Consider the following 27,598-nt stretch of genomic DNA (forward strand, 5'->3'; position numbering starts at 1 on the left):
TACATTGACCAGCACTGGTGAGTCCCATTCGTAAGAGTCTTTCCCTAGTTGGGAGTCGATCAAGGATTGCTAACCAAGTAATAACACTGAATTTAGGGATGGGAAGGGGAAACCAAATAAGCTTTTGCCATGGGACTTTATCATGCTTGATTCTTACTTCTTCCCAAATCCCTTTAGCATTCATAATTCCAGCATTAAGAATGGGGATGGTCTCATTTTTCAGTTTCAAAAGTTTTTTGAAGATGTAGCTTGAGGAAGCACTTGTAGACATTTGGCTAAAATCATTAGATTTGATTACATAAGAATGAGTCCAAGCAATCCATAAGAAACCTTAACCAGCAAGAAGGCTTCGAATAAGCAGTATCATGCAAACCTTATTCCAAGATTTTAAGTCTTTTAATCCTAGCACTTCTTCAGATTTAGGTTTGCATAAATTACCCCAACTTACCTTTGCTCCATAGGCTAAAGTGTCAGAGCCTCTCCATAAGTATCTTGAGGAAGCAGGAATTGACGACACCAGAAGTTTGCAATGTTTTGTAAGATAGTTTTTATGAGTTCTAACCTTCCATCATAGCTTAAATGCCTCCCAGACCATTGATGGATTTTGATGATTTCAAGGTTCCTTGGAGAAATTCTTGCTGGAAAAATTTCATATTTAGCCACATTAAGTTGAAGCCCAGAGATTTCATAAAATTTATGAAGAACAGAAATAACTCCAGCAATTGACTCCATATTTCCCTTACAAAAGATTAGAAGGTCATCAGCAAAAGTAAGATGTGTGAGTCTGTTTTTTTTTTTTTTTGCATTTAGGATGATAACCGAATAAACCTTTGGCGGCAGCAAGATTAAGGAGCTTAGAAATTATGTTCATAGCTAGAACAAAAAGAATGGGTGATAAAGGATCACTCTGCCTAAGGCCTCTTTCACCTTTGAAATAGCCAATTAAAGCACCATTAAAAGAGATTGAATATCTTGCTCCAGAATAACATGCTTCAATCCAAGTAATGAATTGAGGAGGCAATTCAATTGTTTTAAGAATGGTAGAAATGAATCCCTAGTCAAGAGAATCAAAAGCCTTTTGAAGGTTAATCTTGATAGCACACCTTGGAGAAATAGATTTTCTTCCATAGCCTTTGACAAGGTCCTGGGCTAGGAGAATATTGTCAATAATATGTATTCCCTTAACAAAGGTTGTTTGATTAAGAGTAATTAAGTCATGAAGAAGATTTTTCAGCCTATGAACAAGAATCTTAGTAATCGCCTTATAGACCACAGAGCAACAAGAGATGGGTTTATAGTCTTTGACCTTGCCAGGATTAATGATATTAGGGACCAGAGCAATTATAGTAGAATTAAAAGCTGGTAAAATGGAAGAGTTCTGAAAGAAGTATTTTACAGCTTTAATCACATCTTCACTAACCACTGACCAAGTAGATTTAAAGAAGAAATGTGTGTAACCATCCGGTCTATGTGCTCTATCATTGCCTTGGCTGAAAAAAACATCCTTAATCTCCTCATCAGTGATATTTTTATCCAAATATGCTAAAGCCTCAAGAGACAGATTGAGATTAAGCAGATTTTTTAGAACATTGGGATCGTTATCTTTAACATTTGAATCAGTATTCCCCAACTGATTTTTGAAGAATTGGATTACTTCAGATGACATATCATCAAAATCGTCCAATTTACTGCCTTGTTCATTCACAAGGACTCTAATAGTTTCTCTCTTATTCTTTGAAGCAATGACCGAGTGAAAGTATTTAGAGCACTTGTCACCCTTCTTGAGCCATTGAATTTGGGTCTTCTGTTTTAAGAACAAATTTTCTACATACTCAAGAGAAAAGAGCTCACTCTAAATAATAAGCTCAGATTCAATAGAAGAAATTTTTTTAGGGTATAGAGCTAAATTTGTTCAAGTTCAATTTTCTTTTACTTAACCTATCAGAAATGTTGTTATAGCATTCATTGTTTAAATTCCTCAAGCAAGTCTTAAGATTCTTTAGTTTGAGGAATAGAGACATCATTGGATTTCCTTGCATTGGATGATGCCAAGAGTTTTGAACCTGATTAAGGAATTTAGGGTTCTTGGTCCATAAGTTAAAAAATTTGAAAGGTTTGGGTCGATTTGTTTGGGAGTCTTTATTAAGCCAAACAAGAGCCATACAATGGTCAGAGGGCCCTGGAGCAAGAAATTCCGCAAAGGAATTATGAAAGGAGCTGACCCAATAAGAGTTAACAAGAACTCTATCTAATTTCCTAGCAAGATAGGAATCCTTTTGTTTATTGCTCCAAGTGAAAGTTGGTCCAAAGAAAGGGTGATCCTGAAGAAGAAGGTCATGGATAGTGTCTTGAAAATCTTTCATTTCATTAGAAGTGTAAGAACCCAGGATGTCATGGTCAGAGCTTTCAAAAGAATGGAGAAAGATATTAAAATCACCCCCTAAGATCCAAGGGAATGAACCAATACTAGAGTCTAGGTCTTTTAAGTGTTGCCAAAGATGTTTCTTTTTAGTAACATCATTGCTTCCATATATACCTAATATAAAAAAGGGACACCATTTCTAAGTACTTTAGCAGTGATACTCTGGGCAGTAGCTTGACAGAGAGATAAATCAAATCCATTTTTCAATAGGAACCAAATCCTACCATTTGAAGCATAATCATAGTTTGTGAAGTAGTTCCAAGTGCTAAATTTGAGGTTTATAATATCTTCAAAATTTTCAGGTTTAACCCTAGTCTCTAATAGATAAAGAACATAAACTTTGTAAAGAAATGCCCTATGCAGAAGGGGGTTCTTTAAGCGGGGCAGAAGGAGAGTATACACAGGGAAGGATTGGCTTTGCGTTTAAAGAAAAAACGAGACTAATTTCTCACCATCAAACTACCCGAGTTCAAGATGCACAAATTTTCCTCTTTTAAACCAAACCCAAGCATACGGTTCACGTGGGGATTTTTCCTGCCCGCGCATATCTCGATTCAACCGCGCCCTACCTGCGCGGTCCAATCTCATGTAAATATGCAGCGAAAAATATTAATCGGTGTTTATTGTCATGAATCATGATATAAAAGGCACGTTACAAAATATAATTAAAATTTATTACTTTTAAAATTTATCTATTATTTTATAAAATATAATGATTATTAGATAATAATTTTATAAAATATAATGATTATTTTATAATAATTTTATAAAATATAATGATCATTTTATAATTTAAAAAATTAACAATTAAAAATATCATTTCAATATAGTTTAATAATTATGTGTGTAATTTAATGTAATGCAGTTTATTCTATATAAAACTAAATGGTATACAACCTTTGATAATGGATGAATATTTAACTTGTACTTGATAGATACTAATTCAATCAGATTTTATAATGTTATTTTTTTTAAAAGTTCAAGTTCAAATCATTTTGAGTTGTGATTTTTATTTTTGAAGAATAAGATCAAACTGGTCGAATTCATGTTTAGAATGAAAAATACATAATCTGAAAATAGTAGTATAATTAACCTTTGTATATTTAAGAATAATTATTATAATGCTCATCTCAATAACTATTTTTCAATTAAATTCTCATTTTACCTAAAGAATCAGCAAAGCTATTGTCTCCAATGTATGCTTCTCCAAGAGCTGTCCTGAAAAAGAAACAGAGATAGACACATAATTAATAAACGTATATATGTGTGTATGCATGTATGGAGACAGGGAGACCTTAGATAATTTTTCTTTATTTACAACTTTTTTTTTTTTTGAAGTTTTTATTTACAACTTAAACCAATGAAGTGGGACATTTTTTTTTTCTGTTTTTCTTATGTTTCGGGAGGTAAAATTAATCATATCCTATTCTTTGTTGTAGCTGAAATTGTGTAATAGTAAGGGAAATAGGACAAATCCAGGGTCAGATATTAAGGGAAAAGTACAACAAAGATACATTTGTCTTAGAGACCAGATATTGAACCCGAAATCTAGTTCCAAGCTCTTGCTACAAAGTTGATACTTTTGCGCATTGAACTAAAGAGCACACAGATATGTTCGGTCAGTATCATGAGTAAGGGACGAGAGAAATGGTATTCAAAAGGTACAAAACTATTGCTAAAAATGAAAAAAAAAATCTTATTTTATAACAAAAACTTACTATTGAGGGAAAAAAGAACATAACTTCTGATTGCCAAAAATTAAATCCAAATATTTCTAATAGACTGAGAAGGCAAATGCAGCAGTAATATTAGTGAATTTCGAAAGAGAAAAATACGTACATAAACTTTTTACTCCCATTGCATAGTGTTTGACAGCGTTCTTTCAATTCCTCAGCAGAGTTTTCCAAAAAGGATACCTGATCAATCAATCAACAAACATAATAGAATCAGTTCTTCATAACTTAAACAAAAAGGAAACAATGATCCCTACGAGATCATGAAGTATATTCATACACAGCAATATAAAAATAAGCCATTATGTTAACAGGCAAATTCTTTTCAGAAACTAAAAATAATAATCAACAGCTAATTAGCACAGACTCAACCGAATTCGATTATTCCGTAAACACAAACTCCACTGAAACTGGATTTACATTCGATTAAATGGCTAAGAATTTAATCGAATTAAAAATATCAAATGTAATTCTGGAATTAAACAAATGTACTGTCACGAAAAGGTAAAGAACTTTGGAGTTACCTGGCTTTGAAACATAGGTGAATCTTCTAACTTGATAAGGCCGCCATTGTTAATTTCCTTCTTCGTTTTCCGAATCTCAAAATCAATTAAAATCTCAGGTCGATGTCTCGGATCCAGAATTGAAAATGTTGAGAGCTAAAAGAAGGCAAAGACTACACTTGTCGTTGTTTTAACTGAAAATGTCATTTTTTGTGGACCGCCACGGATTGAAGAACTACTGCCAGTAAAAAGAAAAACAGAAGAAAAAAAATGTGGAATTTCATGGATCTTTGGGCCTCTATGAATGGGCCTCAGTCTCACTGAGTTATGGAAGCGCGAACTACAAATTACATATTGGAAAAGGCAAAAATACTAATTAAGCCATTGAAATTTTCTACTCTATTTATACTGGCCCCTATGTTTCTGTTACATTCAAATAAACCCTATGAGACAGTTGTTAAATCATAGGGAAATGAATAATATACTCTTTGTTCTCACTGGAAGAGGAACTGATTGCACAATTATTGAGAGAGTACGTCTTGACACGAAATTGGTGACGAATTTTTTTTGAGCACAACCAATAATTACTTAGAAGCAATGACAATATTTTTAATAGTTTCGAGTGATTATAATGTAGTATATATTTAAAAAAATCTTAGTGTTGATATTTGATAACGCACGTACAGTTACGGATGCAAAAGTATTTTTTAAGGTGTGCACACATATATATTAATCGCATAAGGGCATAAATAAAATTCCGGGTTGGGCATAACCATTAAAATAGGGAACTATTTGAAGAAAATTCGGATTTCATGATGGCACGTGAATCCTTAATGGATCTGGCACTATACATATACTCCCTATAAACATAACAGCTTGAATTTAAAATCTTTAGAAAAAATAATAGACAATTCAAGATAATCATAGAAAATAATCACAGAAGTGATTGTCACTGTCGTTATTATTTTAATTTATGATAATAGATGTTCTATATACTAATCTTAGAAGTGGATGCTCCTATTTCATATCTAACATCAAACAATTCATGTTTTTAAGTAATACAATAGTTGTGCCGACGCCATGATAAAAATGTGAGTTAATTTTTTAATTTAAAATTTTTATTTTATATCTCTTTGTATAGACTTCGATATTTTTGGTTCATTCAACGTTTTAAATATATATATGATTGATCAAATGATTTTATTCAAACATCCCAATTGCCTAAGATGAGTGGAAGCGTAAATATTAAGAGTAAAATCATTTTGGAGTACTCTTATGATGAAGTGAGCATTGATCAATAATGTAAACATTGATTAGATCGTTCCTTCATTTCATGTTTTTTTTCAGTGTTATTGATTAGATCAATAATGTAAATGCTTATAATTTTGTTGACAAAAAAGTGCATTAATTGCGGCTAAGTGTATATCAGTGGATTTGTTCAATTGGCGAATGATGATGTTTGCTCCCCCAGTAGATGCGTGAACATTTGTACTGAATGATTATAGGTGAGAATGTGGAATTCTGCTGTCGAGCATTCTCCACTGCAGTCTTTTCATGTGTGTTTCCGAGCAGTTGTGCTGCGGTGTGATGGCGATGATTCCAACTCTTTGGCATGGTGCATTGTATGTGTTTGTTCATTTGTCTGTGTGGTGAAGGAACTGGTGGATGTTTTAGTTCGTGGTTCAATATTTAGTCGATGTTGAATTGATTATATCTCTGCTGTCAACATTATATTTGCTTTTCTCCCTTTACGATTTTAAGTTCTGATCAAATGATATGACATAAATTAGGGTAAGCAAATTAAAAATTATATTATTTTTAGTTTGAATCAAATATTTTTCATCTGTAAAATGTTTTACCCGAAACAAATCAAACTCAAAAATTTTATTAAACAATTAAATTTATAAAATCCAATCAAAATTCATCGAGTTAGAGTCAAATTCATCGGTTTTATACAAGATTTTCATAGGTTCTGTTTATCAACATCGGTAGGTCTTATTATTAGTTTTCAGTACTTTTTAAACTATATTAGAGCATTCACTTTTCGTTCAAGCCATTAAGATACATTGATTATTAGTAAAGAATAAAGATAGCAGTGCACCAACCGTAGGGTATACCCGTTTAAGATACATAGATTATTGGTAAATAATAAAGATAGTAGGGCATAAACCGTAGGGTATACCCATCTAAAAGACTAAAAGATACCACTTTCTGCTAGCTTCCCTTTAGCCTCTATTGCATCTTCGTAACTCGTTTGTTCACATTCTTTAGAATAATTGCTGGAATATTCGGTGGGCATGTCTTTTAATAATTGTATTCGGTTGACATATCAACAATGATAAAATTCCTTTTACATTATTAAACCACAAGAATACAACATCTCCCTTTTCGAATCAAATGAAGAATGCAATCGCCGTCAATTCATTCACCGGATTTAGTTTAAGAAAATGTTATTTTTTTCTTAAAATTTCGAATTAAAGCAGTTGTATTTGTATTATATATATGCATTATCAATAATTTAAAAAAATTATAAATAAATATTATTTAATAATCACCCCCAAACTGTTAAAAAAATGCAATGAACAAATGTTTTTTTTAATGGACAGAAAAGATAGATATGAATAGAGTTAAGATTAAATGTGAGAAAAATTATGAGAATATATATATTTCATACATGGTTAGAGAGATTATTTTAAATTGGAATCAATATATTCAATTCGACTTGATTCAGCTAATTTTTAAATAATATTTATAACTCGATTAACTTTTTTTCCACTCGACTCGATTTAATAATTAATATTAATATCAACTATTTTCGGACAACTTAATAACGACACAGTTGCTCGTTTACAAATACGATGAACATATTATTTTCTCGCTCTCTTTTTAACTTGTTAAATTATGCTAATTAGATTGGTAAAAAAGGCCCATTCAACTGTTGGCCGTGATGCTTGGTGTGTATAATCTGGTGTTATCCTCTGAACCCTGAAGTAAAAACCTCGAAAGGCCAACCTTGTACCCTGTTTTTCTTACATCTTCCTGAACTTGGTCTCTGTACTCCCTGAAAGTAAACCTTCTATAAATGGAAGGTTTTACGAAACTCTCGATCAAAGAATCGTAATAAGGGCAAAGGAAATAAGCAATGGAACATCTCTCCGTTGTTGCATTGGTCACCACCCTATGTTCCACGCTTTTGTAAACATCATTGCTCCATGCCTGAAAAATTTTACACTTTGGGGATTTAGATTTTCAGACAAGTAATATATCGGGACGGTGAGAAAAAAAATCTGGGTTTGTTTTAGTTTTGTTTTCGGAACCTGGAAAAGGTCGCCAATGTTGACGATGAGAGCATCTTTGTTGGGTTTGACGGTCACCCATTTGGAGTCTTTCATGAGTTGAAGTCCTCCCACTTGGTCTTGACAGAGAATCGTTAGGAAATCGCTGTCGGTGTGGGGTACTAAACCCGTAATCTCCGGAGATATTGGACATGCCGGGTAATGATTCAGGCGAAGGAAACATGTCGTTTCGTCGCATATGTTGTCGATCATGGCTTGTTTGCCGTGGCCTAGATTCTCGGCCAGGATCCTTGCTAGAAGCCTCGACAGCTCCGACATGGCTGCTGCGAAACATGTCATCACATTCCTGTATAAAAACATAGGATATGGAAAATATTATGATCCAGACTATAATAATTCCAACTCAAAATGTTTTAAACATGAACCGAGACAACTTTGGGATGACAATGGATCGGATTTTTAGTTCACATGAATTTAATTTAAAAGTTAAAGTCCTCCACTAACATTTGAACCAACCCGAGTTCAGGAGCTTCTTAATTGACCTAAAAACTGACTCATTTTTTAGATTAAACATACACTTGACCAGATTTGACACACACAAACACACACACACATATATATATATATATATATATATAAAGTAAAATAAAGATTCAATTAAAAATAAAATAAAAATAATATTATTATAATCATTTTTAAATATATAAAAATAATTAGTATAATATTATGTTTGATGAGTTTTATTTTTATCCTAAACCTGACTAGGTTTGAACCCAATTTTTTAAAATAAAATACTAATTCAATCGAGTTTGGATGAAATTGTCATCCTAACCTTACTCGACCCGTTGATTCGATAAAAGTAAAGGTATTTAATTATTTTAGTTACCTTAAAGATTTGAACTCTCCATAACAAGCTTCATCCGAAACCTTGGTGAGGGGGACATGAAAGGCTTCCGACCAAGAAAATTGGTTAGGACAAGTAGCCCTAGGATTTCCCCACCTGTAAGAATTATTCAAAAGTCCACTTTTAGCTTTGGTTTTAAAGGGTGCTTGGAACAACTTCACTTGCTCGCTTCTCATCTTCTCGACTAGCTGATGACTAATGCCATGGTTCACCACTTGGAAAAAACCCCATTCCGACGATGCTTTACAAATGGCGTCGGCACAAGCTCGGCGAACCGTCTCGTCGTTGCTCATTAGACTGCACAAGTCAATCAACGGAAGCTGGCATTCTTCCATGGTGACTCGGGTTCGAGGTTCATCACATTGGCTCGATCCGCGTGATAAAAGTGTGCCATAATGGTCGAGCAGAGGTGGATATGAATCTGAATGAACCATTGCTAATGGACCAAACCAAACACAAAGTGCCGTGAAAATATGTGGATATGGTTCTTGTATGTGAGTTGCAGGGTGGAAACTTGAAGGATTAATGGTGTTTATATATGGTTCGGGGACAGAGTTTGTAGGGGAAGAATCCAATGGTAAAGACAACAAGCGAAAAGCCACCAAATGTCGACAGGTGTCAAAAGAAGAGCGTTTCACTCTTTTATTGTCCGAAGCAGAAGTACTAAGCTTTTTGTGCAGGAGGGTGGGAAAATGATAAGAAGAAAATTTCCAAACCTACCTTCAATTTTTGACCTTTTGGAAAGCTTTGATTACATAGGCAAAGACCCCTTTTTAACATGTAAAGATGGTGACTTTGTTTGGGGAGATGAAATGGGAAATTCCTTGCCGCTTTTGGAGTCTAGATATTATTTTTATTTGTCAAGTAAATTTTGATTATATCTGAAATAGAATAAAATAATTTTTAAATAATTATAATTTTATATTGCTTCAATCATAAATTTTGAAGATATTAAATTTATGTAATAAAAAATAAGTTAATTTCGTTATACGTTCATAAATGTTTTTTTATTATTATGGAGTAAGTGTAAAATATTATATATTTAAAGATAACTCTCAATTTTTTAATATTGAGCGCTCACACCCTGGTAATAGTATAGCATGATTTCATATAGCTGAATAGACTCATGATTTCATGTGTTGTAAACCCTAAACCTAACAAAAGAAAAGAAAGAAAGAATGTGGGAAGATGCATGTGCTTGTTAGAGCACCATGTGATATGATGGAGAAATCAAACCGCCGCCCATCAAGACTTTTTAGTTCATACTTCACATAATGATTTGACTAATGATTTCCTACTTCTAACCAGTGGGTTCAATGAGCTCCCACCATTTAATTTTATTTACATTTTCATTAATAATATGATTTTAAATTTGATATATAAGGGAATCCGTCAAATGATTCAGCAGTAAAAAAGAGAGCATTTTTTTATAGAAATTTTGGGTTCTAACAACTATATCCGTAAAGATATGAATGTGTTATCAATAATTAAAAAATATTTTAAACATAAACTATACTTATAATCATACCTAATATGTATGATAACGATGGAATATTGATTCATATATTATTAAAGCTATTGTAAATACTAAGAAATTATTGATTTAAACGTATTTGAATGTATTTATATATATATATATATAGTTAGAGTCGATTTAAATGTATAATGTTCTTCTTAAGCCAAGAGTTACAGGATTGGAGTAAACTCAAACGCATATGGCTTCTTTAGATGGGTACATTTAGGGATGATAGTTTAATAGAAATTTGATGGATTCCGGTTCAACTCGTTTTGATAGGATTAGATTAAAAAATAATTTTGTCTATGAAATATTTTCGAGTCAAATTTTTAACGTCGTTAATTTTAAATTTTTGATTTTTTTTGAGTCGATATGAACTTTATTCACCCTTATCCCTAGGTATATTTAGTTTGGCGTTTGAGGATTTGTGTAATTTAGAAAATCCATTTATGTATATTATGATATAATATTATTTTAGGTATTTGGATATTCATAATATTAAAATATACACTTAGGATTTCTAAGTTTGAGTGTGCTTTATGCAATATTACGATCTATTAAAATTTTTGTTTTATATTTCTTTCAATTTCTCATATTTTACAATTAATATAGTGAAATTTTGTCTACTCTATCTATATTTTTTCTTTTTCACATATTATTTATTTTATTATAAATTTTACAATTGATTATTCATAATTATCTCTAACTTAGTTTTTTATATAAATTTGGGATGAGTACAAGATAATATTTATTCGAAAACTCTCAATCATTTAACAATGATTGTTCATTCTATTGTGGCACATACAGTGCTTGAACTCGAAATCTCAAGAGATAACAATAAATCTATTAATCACTAAGATCATTTGGTTCGTGTCTTAACTCAGTTACTTAAATAATAAAGTTTTATCTTGAATTTTAAACTCAAAAGTCAAACTTTTTATTAGACCAAATGGAATCTTGCCCCTTTTTTCCTCAAATAAAAGAATAATACACACAATAAAACGCCGCCGCCCAAAAACGCAACATCACATGTCGTCGTGGTTGCATTATTTGATTAATTATTAGATTTTACTAATTTAGAAAAAAAAGGTTAGTTATATATGATTCATAACAAATATTAAAAATGTTGGCACGTGTGAGGATTTTCTATTTTAATAAACAAAACAATATATTCTGGTGGCATATTATTATTAACAGAGTATTAGATGCTCTTAATGACCATTAAAAACTTAAAAAGAAAGCTTAATTATATATATAATAATTTAAGTTTTATGTCAAATTTGGATTTTAGGAGATTCCATCTCACCTTGTCTAATATAATCATACATATACCCTTCTATGTATTTATACATTACTAATTAATTTTTGATAAAAAGAATATGTAAACTTTTGCATATATTATTTTAGATTAAAATTTAAAAATATTAATTTATGTAAAAAAAACATTTTACATAAACCAGTTTATTCCTCCCAACATATATACATATACGTAAATATTAGTATATAATATATTAAACTAATTTTTTTTAATTTTATTTTTAAAATAAATTAATTAATATTTTATTTGAATATTTTTTATTTTGATAAAAAAATGAAAAATTATATTAAATCGAATAAGATCCTAGACAGAATTAATTTTTTAAACTAAAATTTGTAGTCCAATTTAAGGCTACTAAAAACATTTTAACTATAAGTCAAAATTTATTATTATAATATCATATCGAGTTCTAATCAACTAAAAATATATATTGATCTCTTCGATTGTTATTCCTAACCACTCCTAAATATATATTTTAATAGAAATATATATTATATGATTGGTCTTAATAATTTGAATTTAATAGTTAGATGAATAAAAAAGTGTAATATTCCCAAATAACAACTTTATGTTTGACTTGGTGTTAAAAACAACTTTGACTTATGAACAATTGTATGACAACTTTCTAATGTTTTATATTAATATGTATAAATTTTATTGATTTTTAAAATTATTATTATTATCACAATGTTTTGAGAACGTCCAGCGAAAATTTAAAAATAATAATGAGGAGAATCATTTCATTATTAATCTTGATTGTTCGTGTATCATTAGATTACCTAAAAGAGTGTGTTACTGTAATAAAATTTTATTATCAATTAAAACTTATTAAATCAATAATTTTTAGTATGTGAAATGAAAAATAAGTTTGAGAGTACGATTACGTATAAATAATAACCAACACTCTTAAAACACCTAAAATTAATACCTCGATAAATCCATGTTTTTCAAATTTTCAAATATTATAAGTTTAAAAGTTAAATATTTAAATATGATATTTGCAGTGATGTTAATAATACAGAAGAGGCTATTGGTTTTGCTTTTGTTTACATAACCGATTGATTTCTTGTAGTGATGTTAGCTAATATCGGGGCCTGACCTTGAACTTGACAATGATATAATAGTCGGGTCTTGGGCCTTTGAGTATTTTTATTTTAATTTTACATGGTTCCACCGTATGCCATCTTTATAATTGCATTGGATCTTTGTCACATATTGGGCCAATCTTTGTTTTATCCCATCTCTCAAGATTACCCTTCAATTTTCTAATTTCTATGAATATTAACCTTTAAATTTGGGGTTGTCCTTGTGGATAAGGGTGTTAATGAAAAGAGTGTTTGATGAACTGTTCGTGAACCGTTTGTATAACGTTTGTTTAAATTCATCTGTTAAGCTAAATGAACGAATATGAACAAAAATTTTATATTCGTTTAATAAACGAACGAACACGAACAAAGGAGTGTTCAATTCATTTATGTTCATGAACAAGCTCGTCTATAAACTCATTTGTCAACTTGTTCATTTATGTTTATGAACAAGCTCATTTAATTTTTATTTTTATTTTTACATTTTAAAGATCTGTGAATGTAAGGATTAAATTAAACTCGTGGTGAAATTTGGAGTTTAATTGTGGATGTTATATAATATTTATTTAGTTGGTTTTGTTTAATTTCTAAATATATATATGAACAAGTTGTGACCCTAAATAAACATAAAAATGAACATAAAAATGAACGTTAAATACTCAAAATAATGATGTGATATGTGTCACATCACCTAAAGTGATGACATGACATGTGCTATATCAACAATTGGACACGTGTAAAAATATCATATCAACAACAAGGGTTAACCGTTAGTCAACTAACGGTTACCATCCAGCTAGGTCTATTTTGACCAAAAATTAAAACCTTAGAGACTAAAATGCTAAAAAAGAGAGTAAAGTGACAATTTGTACAAACATTATGAGTAATTTTGTAACTGTACCAATATATTTTTAAAATCGCTTTCACGTCAATAAGACAATTTAATATTTAGATGACTTGATCATAATCTTTTAAAATTTGACAATGGATTTAAAATTTAAGTCATAATCTAGGATGTATAATGAAATTAAGTTTTTGATAAAAAAATGGATTTTGAATATAGTATTATAATAAATACAGGTGCGTAATTGAAAGACATATCAAATGTTAGAGACATGTGCACCTATTACATGTACAGTTTAGTGATGACTATTTTCTTAAAAATGTCAAATCTAAATTTTTTGTATGATAAGTATATATACATTTAAATTTTGATCCACGCATTTGGATCATTCTCAATGACACATACGAGCAGGCATCTAACATCCAAATTGATTGTTTGACTAACATAAAGACCTAATTAATACGACACGACATTGATACTTTGATGATTTTATGAGAAAGTTCCAAAGTTTGACACCGATCTATAATATGTATTATAATTCGAGGATGTTTGGGGAATTAAACTAGGAAAAACACATTTTTGTTTTCATTTTTTTTAAAAAGTTTTCTTCATTGCTTTCCCTTGCAAAGCTCCGCTTTGTGTTGGGTGGAGGTCTCTAAGCTAATCTCGTTACTCCATCAACATAAATGGACATGCTAAACTAAAGCAAAAAACCCCATCCCCAGAAGACTATATATTTATTTATTTATACAGAAAGCTACAGTGGCAAAGATTTTAGTGGTTTGTAAGTGAGAAGGAAAAAGGTATAACCAATTAGGGACGGTTTGGGAATAAAATATTTATTCTTCCGTTTGGTTGGCCAGTAATTCTATTCACTGATAATCTTTTATTATCAATAGTAGATTTTTTAGTATATTATCGGGAATGTGATTACACCTTCCTTTAGGTATTGTTGGATTACCGGTGTTTTTGACTAAAATGCCCTTAATTTTTTTCTTCAAAAATATCATTCTTCTTTCATTGAATAATAAAAATTCTACGAATGTTAAATTATAAATTTATCCTTAAACTATTTTAGATTTACAAAAAATCTATAATTAAATAAAATTTTACCTTTTCATTAAACATATTTATCTTTTTAATTTTGTAAAAAAATATATATAAATTTTATAAATTTAAATTTTTTAAAGAAAATATATAAATTAATTATAATAATATTATAGTAAAATTCAACTTGTTAAAAAAATAAATATATAATAAGAACAATTTGATAAAATATACATTTCAATAATTTTTTATTTCTTTAATCAAATACTGTAATTTTATATTTCTATTAAACCGACCAAATTTAAAATACAACATTCTCCGTAATCTTTATTCTCATTAATAATCTTTCCATTTATGAACTAAACAGGTTTGGTCGGAAAGTTGCCCACGGAAAGGTAACTTCTCTCCCACTTCATCCCCCTCTCTATCAGTCTTTATTTATTTTTTCTACGTGTCGTTTTTTGACCTCAGATTCTTCTTTATTCAATTCAAATTGATGGGATTTCTTTTGTTTTTAGGATTCGATTTGGAGTTGAGTTTCCTAGATTGATATGGCATTTTTCTTTTTGGTAATTTTCCTTGATTACGAGTGCTTCAATTGTGGCCTTTTGTTTAGCTGAAATGAACAAAGAATAGTTTGGTGACCTTTTGAAGGAAGTTGACCGTGTATGATGATGAGAAGGAAATAAGTTTTTCTTTTCTATTTTCTTTTCCTTTTCCTTTTTCACATTAAAATTTAGTTTGGATTTCTGGGTAAAGTGGATTATTGAGTTGTGTGGAAAGTTAGGAAAATTTGGACAACAGGATCGAATTCTGGGTTCCATCATGAGGAAGATTTAGCATCAAATATGAACCGGCACGCTTTACCATTCCAATCAGTTGCGTTTAGTTGTAGTTCTGACATGATTCCGGTGGGTGGTTACTTTGCTCCACCGCCGATGTTCTTGCCGGGGAATTCCAGTATTATTACCACTTCTCCTGCCTTAATCCAACCGGGAAGTTCTTCTGGATCTTCCTTCCTTCTAGATTCTGTTGCAGGACTCAAGGATGATACAGGGTTGGCTGTCGAGTGGTCTGTTGATGAACAATATATATTGGAGGATGGCCTTGAAAAGTATGTTCTATAATTCCTTCTTCTTGCTTTTTTATTTTGAGTTTTTGGAGGCATATTCGATTGTACGATTGATATAAGTAGTGTAGTTGAATTTTCCCAGTTCATATAGAATAAAAGACCCCCTTATTGTGTTAGTAGGACTGCTGTGTGTTTTCGCTTATGATAGAACTGTTTCCAAAGAGATACTCATTAGGTATGTCTTGTTTTTGAGCTTAAGATTTAAGTGCTGATTTTCGTTTTTCAATGTGCATGTATATAGATATAAAGAGGAACCGAATATTTTGAAGTACATAAAGATTACAGCTACTTTGCCTGATAAAACCGTACGTGATGTTGCTTTGAGGTGCAGGTGGATGCAAGTAAGGTCCCTTCTATTTTTAATGATTCATTTCTACCATTGTTTGTACTAATTTCTATTGCCTTGTATCATGTGATTTATGCTCTCATTCTATGTCTGCATGTGAAAAATTGGTTTTCAAGATTATTAGTTTTGATATGGTAGAAACTGGAAATGTTCAATTAACGACACATGTTCTGGATTATCTGTGCTAAAGAGAACTTGGACTAAAAAGTATCCTCTTAACCAAATATCTTATACTTATATGAAATTGGCAGAGAAAGCGACGGAAGCCTGAACATAATTCAGGAAAAAAGCCGAACAATAGAAAGGTATGCTGATTAATTTTTGTAATTCTGTGAAATAGTTATTGATTTCTTAGATTCTTTTGCCCCAAAATGAATTTGCACATGTTACATACATTTCTGGAAGCACATAGAATCCGGATGATGAAATATAGAATTTAAGGCTTGAGTTTGGCAAGGAATGTCGATTTTCTACTTTTCATTTTTCAAGTTGAATTATTGTTTTTTGTGATTGCCTTCTTTCTTTCAAGTCAAATCACAAACAAGGCCGTTAACTATGACTAAAAATTAACAGTAATTAAATTCACTGTATCTCAATTTGCTAAGTTGAATGCCATGACTTATTTTCATGTTTTAATTTCCGAAAACCAACCGATGTCATTAGGATATATTGTGATCGAAGAAACCATATTCTAAAGATCTTACTTCTTCAGGATAAGCCGGTGGAATCATCTTCTAAGATGAATTTGCCTTCATCTCTGCCACCAACCATGTCTGCATATCCTCCAATGATGCACCATGTGGACCAGAATGAAAGAATGCCTTCTGAAGGTTTGTATGTTATATTAACACCTAGAAATATCAATATCCTTCTTTCGGTTGTGATTGCTTTTGATTAGTGTCTTTCTATCAGTATTTGTTTAGTCTCTCCATTTGTATTATTTCATGAAATATAGGACATAATTTTCTGTAATCTTACAAACTGATCTTCCAAAATTTAAAACTTTTTCAAAAGTGCAAGCTTTGAAAACTTAACAGCAATGTAAAAGTTATACTCTACAATAGAGATTGATCTTTCTTTTATGAGGTCAAAGAATGATTCTAGCAGCTGGCTTCAGTCTAGTAGCTACTCAGTGAATATCTGCGAAATAATAGCACAGCCTAAACACCTGTGGCATTTAACAGTAAAGCTAAAGAGTTTATTAGACTGTACTTTGCATATATAAATTATACTCTGATTGTTTCATACGCCCAACTTTGTCTATTTGTGTTGTTAAAGTAAATTTCTTCTAATTTGGGCTTTAGACACCATGTGTCCATTTTCCTTGAAATTATCAAACTAATTCTGTTTATTTATTTATTTCCTTAATTTTATATGTTATTCTTCCCTTCTCTTTTTAGTTTATGTGAGGTTTTACTTAATGGAAAACCTATTGTAGTTACTTGCGAGGTTTTAATGTTTAATCTGCAAATTATGCCTGCTGTATTGTTTAGCTGTTTAATTTGCTTGTTTGTCGTATGTTCTTAGGAATATGCGGTACAATTATGCATATTTTGAAGCAAAATGCTCAAACTCTTAGCCAAATCACATCCAATCTTTCTGCATACAAGGTATCATTCCCTGGTTCATAACCTTTCTTTGATCATCATATGCAACCATGCAGTAATTGATAGGTGTTATTGTGATGAATTCTATGCCTTCTTGTTTATGCTACTTTTTAATGTTTAGTCTGCAAGTTATGTAAGTGTTTGCAGTAAAGTTCAAGAGGTTAACTTAGGTGATAATGATTCCTTTATTAATTGATTAGTGTTGATGGATTTAGAGTGAGACTATGAGAATCATCACTGATGAAATTATTAAAGATCAAAATTTTTGGATCTAGCATTGTTGTCCAAAACTTTTAGCTTCATTTGCAAACTGATATAAGGTGGCATATAAATGTACTTCTGCATTCGTGCTCTTCATTGTGTATTGTTGCAAGTGGAACTCATCTTTCAAAGGAAGTGTTATGGATTCTATTTATTCTTCTTTTGCAAAGTGCTCTTCGAATCTTGTATGTGATTGCCTTATCATGTATGATTCTTGTTAACACTTACAGTATTCCGAGGTTGGCTTATTGATTAAAGCTTTTATAAACAGTTACAGGATAACATCGATCTCTTTTGTCACGCAAGGAACAATATTACCGCCATGCTAAACGAGTACGTTGATTTTCTTTTTAATTGTTTTTTTTATAGAAATGGGAGACCTCTTTAAAAAAACCCCTTCATACGAAATGTGAAAGTTTCTTCGAGCATTGGACGGAGGAAAGAAGTGTCTCATATTTTATTGCAACCTGGAACATTACAACTTAGGAATCATTAGAACATTTTTCTTTTTAATTGTAAATTGGTGATTAATGCCCTCTGGCATGCTTTTTGATTATTTATCTGGTTTGCTGTCTCCTATATGGGTTATTAGTTTCAAATGTGACTTTTTGCAGCATGAGAGATACACCAGGTTTAATGAGCCATATGCCACCGTTGCCTGTGTCTGTTGATGAGGATTTAGCAATTAGCATCTTGCCTGGAGCAACTAATGCCTTGTCTCAGGTAGGTTCTCATTTAAATTGATTTAGTTGCATGTACTGGGATTGATACCCAAAATGGAGGAGTCGTATAAAACGCAATAAGCCAAAGAATTTGTATAAAACACCATAAGCCAAAGAATTTGTATAAAACACCATAAGCCAAAGCCTATTTTATGCATGGTTGCAAATGTAACCTTCGTGGGTTGATCTGAACATCAAACTCTTTCAGTCTTACATTCTGTTCATGTTAGTAAGCTTCATCGCACCATGGCATGTAGTCATCTTTCCATGTGGTTAGGTCACATAAACCGAATACTTAACTTTATCACGTAATCCCACTGCTCTTGAGATGGAGAGGGCGGGGGTGGGACTGCATTTACACCTTGAGATCAACCCCTTATACCATCATACTATCAACTAGTGTCTGTTTAATGGTGGGAAATTAGTTTCCCCACAAGGCAATAGGTGAAACTGCAAATGTTTTAAGCGAACGGGAAATGATAGTGCTTATTATGATCCCACTTAATTCGCTATGGTGCATACTTGTGTTACCTTGTTTTGTTTTTCCTTGTGTACGCAGACAGTGGTTTTTGGCTCGCCAAGCGGGATCCATCTCAAGCAGGAACCAAGGTGCTGATATCGAACTGTCAAGATTGAGACTGGATATATCTGGTTCGTGTAACTACAAAAGAAAATTCGACCGTAAATGCCATCAGAAGCTTTGTAGGTTGCCACCATTGGGTGCCACTGGATAAATTTGTAGAGATCCCCCATTTTCGGAACCCGATAATGTTTTACCCATCATATATTAAATCCATGCACCCGATATTAAGAAATGCAGCACTTATCATCTCCTTGCTCCATGGAGGCTAAAAATATTCCAAAATAAAAAAAAAAATCTAACAGGTTTAGTTGAATCCTTACTTGGTGCTTTGATTCATGTAATTGCTTGTATTTTGTTTTCTTCTTGTTTCAGGTCAACATTTCAACTCACTGAGTTAGAATGATTTTCTCTTGTTGTAGCATTTTCTTTTGATAAAGGAAATCGCAATTTGATTGCAAATACTGAGATTCAAATTTTATAATTTTAAGTTCGTAATATATTTTATAATATGAAAATTACATTTTACAATATGTATATGTAAAAAAAAAATAATAATAATCTCCCTACTAATGCAGATCAATATGATGTATTCAAAAATCTGATTTCGTGTGGTGATTTATAGGATATATACAAGTACGGATATCTGATCACAAATTACCGGACCAATCATAATCTTGATAGACGATGGCAATGGTGTCTTCATCAGCCAAAAGCTTCTTCAAAATCTCAGCGTCTCTTCCATCCAGGTACTTGAGCACCCACTCCAAGATGTCTCTATCCTTCTCTCCAAAATCTGCGCTGAACCTGTTTGTCAAAATGCCCTTGTTTTCATGTGTCTAATTTCCGTCTCCAGTTAATTTCTCCATACATCCTGAACTATATTTAAAATCTAAACTGGTGTTGTAAATTTTAAATCGATTCATTAAAAATATCATTATGTATAAATTATGTCGTTCCGTCAGTTTGATATTAAATGTCGGTTTGGATCTATTGTGGAACATATTTAAAACATGTTTATCAAATTTTAAACACGTGTATACCTTCCACACAGATAACTTAGATCAAATTTGATTCAAACTGACATTTAATGACCGAACTATATAAGAGACTGATATTCTAAGGACTCAAACAAAATAGTTTAAAATTTTAGGATAACGCATACTATAGGTCACTAAACTGTGCTGAAATAATTGTTTTGGTCACTAAACTTTTAAAAATTATAAAATAGTCATTAAATTTCATAGATCTGTTATAAGATGTCATTAGATTTTATGGGATTGATACAATTTTTTTATATTGTAGTAACTTTTTTTATAATAGTTCCATAAATTGAATAACTATTTTAGAACTTTTGTAAGCTCAGTGACCAAAACAATTATTTGAACATTGTTCAATAAACTTTAATCTTTATGACCAAATTAGGGGGGGGGGGCTTACCATTTGATGATTCGAGTTAAGTAAACAGTTCTTAGATCGGAATCAATCTCAATCCCTTCATTCTGAAAGTAGTCCATTGTTGCAGTTTTGAGCTCTTCTTGCACATTCTGGGCTGTGAAAAACCTTAGCTTCGGGCTTGATCTCGTTCCTTTGCATAATCCGAAATGAATCAATGGATTCAGTTTCATAGGAACCAGCTGTCAATATTACAATAAAAAAGAAAAGGTCAAGCCTCCATGATTTATAAAGTGAAAATGTTCTGTTAAGTTATAGTTTTCATCCCCACACTATATTTAACTATGAGATTTAGTCTTTATAGTTTGATTTTATATGCTTTGATCATCCTACTCTTATTAATGTTATCTCTTAGTCATATCACTAACATTATCTAAAAATATCATTTGTCAACTAATGTCAATTTTTTTTTGAACAAAAATATTTTTTTAGAGATAAGATTGTTAAGGATTGGACTCATACTTTCATGTCGTGCAAGAATCTAATGGCTACAATGGATGTTATATATATATAACGACATCAATCGACTAATGAAATTTTCTAACAGTGTAAGTAATGTAGATCCAAGAATAACATCACTCTAATTAGGGATACCGGGATAGTGATGGATCAGATTTTCAGTTCATCCGAACTCGACTTGACTCGAGTTTAAGGAAGTTTTATAACACGATTTTTAAGGTAAAAATTCGAACCCACATCCTATCCGGCTCAAATATATATTTCTTGTTTTTATTAAGTAAAATAAAGACCTAATTGAAAAAAATATATAAATAGAGGAGTATTATAATAGTTATTCATAAATTTATAAAGGTCAATCATATTATTACTCTCAAATCAAATATTTTCACCCTAAACCTAAATCTATCTTATACTTTAAAAAGTTGACCCAAAACCAACTTTTTTTTAAAAAAATATGACCCTATAAAATCATATCAGAACCTATCGAGTACGGATCAAATATTCAACCCTACTCGTAGTATGAGATATATAGATTAAATCCCGATATAATATAGGTTCGAAAAATATAATTTGACCTAAAGTTAAAAAAAAGATCGAATTGTTGAGTTTAGGATTTACGTGTAAACGTCGGTCTCCTTTGTTAAAGGGTTTGGTCAAGGAATAAGGGGATCTACGATTGTTTCTGAGGATCCCATTCTCTATGATGCTGAGGGAATAAGGGTACCCTCCGATTACATATTGAAAATCCAAGAAGAAAATTTTGTTATCGAGTATTCCTTCAGGGTGTCCGATACTGATTACAGCATGGATCACCATTGCATTGTATAAGTTCAAGAAGAAGGTCAATCTCTCATTTGGAGTGAATAATTTAAGATTGATCCTTTGCAAATCTCGAACCAACTTAATATATCTGCATCAACAACAAAATCGAGAATTAAGATTTAATTCGTTTGATTTATACGGTTATTATTAGAAGATAATTTAATAACTCAATTTAAATTGCATATTTCTAAAAAAAAAAAAGTAAAGAGAAACATAAATATAGAGATATAATCTCCAAGGATCCTTTACGAAAAAAAATAACCGCATCCATTTAGACCTATGAATTTAATAGATTGTGTTGATTTTGGATTTGGTCAATTTGCATGGAAATTGATCGTTAAATCTTAATAGTTTTGGATCAATTTAAATCAGTTAAACTCTTTGATATTTTTTTAACGAAAAATTGAATTAACTAAATTCTTTGATCAATTTTAATCAAAAAATTAAACCAATTAATCCCTTTTATTAATTTAAACAATTATTTATGAGATATTACTATTACATGACTTATGTTCTACAACGTTGAAAATGGAGGTTCTTTAAAGAAAAGTTCTAAAATAGTTCTAAAAGATATTAAAAATGATAAATTTTAGAAATATCACTTGACAATATTGTGATATAACAAATGATACCAATTAATTTAAGAAAAACTATTAGATTTAGTGGTTAGCGTTGATTATAGGAGTAAATTAATTAAATTTCAGAATATAAGAACTTTTGATACCTTTACGCTAGTTTTAAATTTTGAGTAGAAAGTTTGGGTCAATTTTTGGTTTACGACACTTTTTGTTTTGGTCCCTCAGGTTTGGTTTAATTTGAATTTATTTTTTTGTGTTTAAGAAAATATCTTTATTAAATGTTTAGTTTACGATTTTGTTTGTAAATTTTCGTTGTAATTTAGATATTTTCTACTTTTAATAAAATTAACGACTTCTATAAAAAAAATAGACTTAAATTTACTTTAAATACTCGAATTCGAGCAATAGTGACTTAAAAACATACCTGCGAAATTCTTCACTTTTACCGATGGCAAGATAATCGACATGGAGTCTGTTGTCGGATACATAGCCATCCATTTCCACGATGGCCAACATTAATTTGGAAAGTCTATCGACCATAATCGATGCAGGCTTTGGTTCATTATCATTTGTCGCTGTTCGAAAGTTGAAGCATCCCATAATAAATGGCTCATGTTCAAGGAAACGATAATAATGGTTCCCACTTTCAAAATCATTTTCCCTTCAATTAAAAAATAATAATTAACTTTCAGTGTTAGAAAATTAACATTATATTATTATAATTCATTTTAAATAGAATGTTTCTAACCCAAAGACATGGTGGATGAAGTGTTTTTGGGCTATCATCTTCGCAGTGGCAATGCCCTGAAACAGCGTATTAATATAATGTTATAAAATGATTATTGAACTTTTAAAATTATTATAAAATAGTCCATTATAGTATTAAAGTAATAATAAATTTTGATAAGTAGTGACAAATCTAGACATCATATCAGGTAGGTTCATGTGTTAGATCAAGTGGATTCAAATACATTTAATTTATTATGATAAATGACTTATTTAAAAATGAATCTAAATTTAAGTATCAATTTGAATCTAAAAGTCAAATTCAAAAACATAATTGGACAACAAAATAGATACTAAATTTAACCTTAAAGTCAAATTTAGATATCTAATTGGATAAAAAATTAAGTAGCTAGATACTTAAAACTATAAATATATATTTGATATTTGAACTAGGTACCTTCTCCCAAGTTGAAGTTAGTACCTAAAGAACTTCTGCTCCTAAATTGGTACCTAACTTGACACCTCTTCTTAGGTTGGCACTTAAAGAAATTTTGGCTCCTAATTTGATACCATAACTTTAATTTCATTTATTGTTTTGATATTTTTAATAATTTTTTTTCTAAATTTTAAATTTTTTTATTAAAAAATGACATATGATGACATTATTATTGACATGTGATATAATCTTATATTGTCATGTTATCAAAAAATAAAATTCATGTGTCAAGTACTAAAGGTATCTGATTTATAAAGTGACTAGTTCGTGTGTGGAATGTATATTTAAGCTTATATTGAAGGGTAAAATTAACTATAAAATTTAAACCTTTCTTTTGCCGCAGTCAAGGTAGGTAGTAATGGCTTCCACCATATCAGCACCAGCAAAGCAACTCTTCACCATTTTCATCTTAATCAAACGGTCCTGAATCTGCAAACTCCGTCTCAGATAATTTACTACTTCCATCAATTCATCTTCTTCGTCTTCCTCATCGTTAATTCCGTAGTCCGGTGCTTTCGGCGCTTCTTCGGGACATTTCGGACCCAACAATTCCCTCATTTTCTCTTCCAATCCCCCACTCTCGCTCCACGATTTCAATGTCTCCAATCCGCCTATCAAGCAATCGTTAAAGAATATCTTCGGCACTTGGGCGTCTCCCGATCGTTCGATCAACTCCTCAGCCTTTTTAGTGAACACGTCGATGTTTATTTCAACGTATCGATGCCCTTTTTCTCTGAAGAATCTGCGAGCGGCGATGCAGTCTTTGCAGTTCGATTTCGTGAACAACGTTATTCGACCTCTTATTTGATCTTCGAGTCGTTCTTCTCCGCTTTTTGGATTCACTATGACTTTCACGCCGGGGATCTTGAACTCCGTTACATCGAAGTTCAACGAATCGTCGTCTTTCTCCACGATATCGTCGATGTCTTCTTTTAACGAGTACAAACTGTTAATGATCGCCGCCGAAAAACTGGTGCTCCGATCCAAAATGTATTTCCCAATCGAAGGCATCCTTTCGGTGATCGATAACGACTGCGATCGCTCCATTCTCGGTTTCGGTGGCTCCGGTTTCGGGAGATGAGCTTGAGCATTGATGGCTGTTATGTATTTATTATGGCCACTTCCATTGTCATTTGTTTGATCATTAATTACGTCGGGATCTAGGGTTCTATTAACTTCAAAATTTGAATCTGAATATTCTTTTCCACCATCTTGAACGTCTCGCACGGCGGTTGTTTCCACTCCGCCGTTCTCGGAGCTTTCGGGAATAGTCTTCTGATCACCGTCATCGGCTTTGTCTTGCTCTGAGTGGATATCGATTGGATTCATATTTCTGAAAGGAATTTAAAAAATGAAAACGGAACAAGTTTATATATATAAAGGAGGAAATGGGATTTTAATGAAGAAAAATACAGCCATCAAAACGGAGAGATTTAATGGGAGAAAATATATAGAAAAGGAGAAAATTTTGGAAAGAACCACACAAATGAAATGTAAGTTTTATTTTTAAGAAAAGCTTGAAAAGGTCAAATATTTATGAATCCAAGAAAAAAAATGGTGGCTAATGGTTTGAGTTCGATTATCTAAAATTTGATTTACATGTACGAATTAAGTAATATTTTTGGTTAAGAATTTATTTTTATTTTTTGAGATTTTTTCTTATTTATTGATCAATTAAATATTCTTTCGGTCAGCAAGGACTCCAACGTAGTGGTCAATGGTCTAACCGTCTAAGTAAACTTTTAACGGTTTAGCTTAGCTTTTTATTACCAAGATTAACGGTTATTAACATTGAATGATCATTTTGATACAAATAAATATTATTAATGATCAATTTATAATTTTTGAAAGTTCAATAAAAAAAATACTCAAATTTTAATAAGCATTCGTGTAGTTTATCTTATACTGAGATAAAATATGAGTAACTTCAAAAAAAGCCCAACTCGACTAGGTTGTTATGCTGGTTAGTTTAGGTAGCCAGTCCTTTCTAATACTCCTATGATAGGAATTTACGTGAAAATGGGCTAAAGGAACGTCTAAATAGGGATGGGTAAGGGTCGTTTGAGTTGGAGTCTCGGCCGATTTGATCTTACCTAAATATTATATTTAATTTATATATCATTTAATCTAATTTAGATTTAGAGATATTTCATCCATTTCAAATTTGATTTGATTTAGGGAATAAAAATCTACATTTATATTGAACTCGACTCGACTCAATTTGATATATATATATATATTTGTATTTAATAAAATATGAATTGAATTAGACCCGACTTTACATATACATTCAAATTTGCCTTTAATAAATTATTAGATAAAATCAAATTAAATAAAAACTCATATTTAGATCTAATATTCGTCCCTATGTATAAACCATGCCTCACACACAAGAAAGAAAAGAAAGAAGTAAAAAGGTCCACATTCATAGATTATTTCTTGCATTATTCACCCGTCTTATTTGAGAATTTTATATTTTTCTAATAGGGTCCACGTTGCAGATTTTCTTCTAGCAATACGATCTATTTTATTTGCTCAGTTAAGTAAGTACAAACAGAACAGACAACGTGGATTCATAATAGGAAATAAATAAAAAGAAAGAACGTGCTTAAAAAATGCTTTCAATTCTTCATCATATAATACAAACCCAACATGTTTTACAGCTGGGCAGCACTCGTTAATGCCACGGAACTTCTTTTCCTTCCCTGCCCAAAATAATGCATTTATTTCACCCTAATTATCATTACAACTTTTTATTTAAATTTAATCATACCATACATAAATATTGATATAAAATAAAATATTTTTAAATACATTTCAAATTCTAAAACCTTAATTTTACTATTTAAAAATAATTTTTATTAAATATTATAAATTTGAAATTGCTGAAAATATTTTTAAATTATTAAATTTAAATTAAATAGATAGATTATTTAAATAAAATTATAATATATATATATAATTTTAATATTATAAATATAATAAATTACATTTAAATATTTTTTTATATTATTTAATTTATATTATAAAAAGTAAATAAATTGATAGTTGGCGAGGGGATGTGGGGAGATTGACTGACTGAGAGAGATAATTACGCGAGCGGGAAATTCCAAGTGAACTTTTTGCCGCAAAATGGCCCATAAATATGGTGTGATGGAACGGCTTTATCTCATCACTTGCCTCTTCCATTTCAATCACCATTACTAGTGGGTAAATTATACATTTAATACTTAAACTACTATTTCTGTTTCATTTTGGTATCTAAAATCTATATATTTTAAATCATACCTAAGGTTTAGTCTATATTTCAATTCATTATTTGATGATGTGGTTTATCTTATGGTAAAACGTCAACATCATCGTTAAATTTTTAATGACGATACACTAAAATAAAACCTAAACTAAACATTATATATATTTTAAAAAAATATTGAAACATAATAAAAGTAATAGTTTATATATTAAATATTTCATTTACCTTTATTATTATTAGTACTCAAATCTCGTTAATAAATATAAATCTCCAAAATACATATAAAATGGCATGATGATCTTTTTGTCCCATAAACTTAATTGTTTAATCATTTTAATCCTTAAAATTTTATTGTATTCGTTTCCTTTTTTCTTTGAATATTATGTGATGATTAAAATAATATTTTTTCATAAATTTTCTTAGTCATTATACAATGTACACACATCTTACACACATAATTATTCGAACTCAATACTTATGGGGAGAACAACAC

The 27,598-nt window shown here is 30.8% G+C and overlaps 4 protein-coding genes across 4 annotated transcripts; 1 reads left to right on the plus strand and 3 right to left on the minus strand.

Moving 5' to 3' along the window:
- Positions 1–1,054: 1,054 nt before the first annotated feature.
- LOC120118220 lies at positions 1,055–2,363 on the minus strand. Its single transcript, XM_039138329.1, has 2 exons — positions 2,154–2,363; positions 1,055–1,804 (listed from the first exon to the last, which is right to left on the minus strand). Exons 1-2 carry the CDS (start codon positions 2,361–2,363, stop codon positions 1,055–1,057), a joined length of 960 nt encoding a protein of 319 aa, XP_038994260.1.
- Positions 2,364–7,589: 5,226 nt separating this feature from the next.
- Positions 7,590–9,519, minus strand: LOC120118125 (gibberellin 2-beta-dioxygenase 6-like). Its single transcript, XM_039138248.1, has 3 exons — positions 8,841–9,519; positions 7,976–8,300; positions 7,590–7,874 (listed from the first exon to the last, which is right to left on the minus strand). The coding sequence occupies exons 1-3, from the start codon at positions 9,290–9,292 to the stop codon at positions 7,590–7,592; spliced, it is 1,062 nt and encodes a 353-aa protein (XP_038994179.1). The 5' UTR covers positions 9,293–9,519.
- A 5,595-nt stretch (positions 9,520–15,114) lies between these two features.
- On the plus strand, positions 15,115–19,609 carry LOC120118128. Its single transcript, XM_039138252.1, has 9 exons — positions 15,115–15,782; positions 16,042–16,141; positions 16,398–16,451; positions 16,859–16,976; positions 17,674–17,756; positions 18,286–18,347; positions 18,629–18,737; positions 19,296–19,434; positions 19,472–19,609. Exons 1-8 carry the CDS (start codon positions 15,517–15,519, stop codon positions 19,350–19,352), a joined length of 849 nt encoding a protein of 282 aa, XP_038994183.1. The 5' UTR covers positions 15,115–15,516; the 3' UTR covers positions 19,353–19,434; positions 19,472–19,609.
- A 357-nt stretch (positions 19,610–19,966) lies between these two features.
- Positions 19,967–25,315, minus strand: LOC120118221. Its single transcript, XM_039138330.1, has 6 exons — positions 24,180–25,315; positions 23,379–23,434; positions 23,055–23,291; positions 21,849–22,140; positions 20,757–20,953; positions 19,967–20,123 (listed from the first exon to the last, which is right to left on the minus strand). The coding sequence occupies exons 1-6, from the start codon at positions 25,179–25,181 to the stop codon at positions 19,967–19,969; spliced, it is 1,941 nt and encodes a 646-aa protein (XP_038994261.1). The 5' UTR covers positions 25,182–25,315.
- Positions 25,316–27,598: the final 2,283 nt, after the last annotated feature.

This window comes from Hibiscus syriacus, unplaced genomic scaffold (genome assembly GCF_006381635.1).
Source record: "Hibiscus syriacus cultivar Baekdansim isolate YM2019G1 unplaced genomic scaffold, ASM638163v2 tig00110327_pilon, whole genome shotgun sequence".
Lineage (NCBI taxonomy): Eukaryota > Viridiplantae > Streptophyta > Magnoliopsida > Malvales > Malvaceae > Hibiscus > Hibiscus syriacus.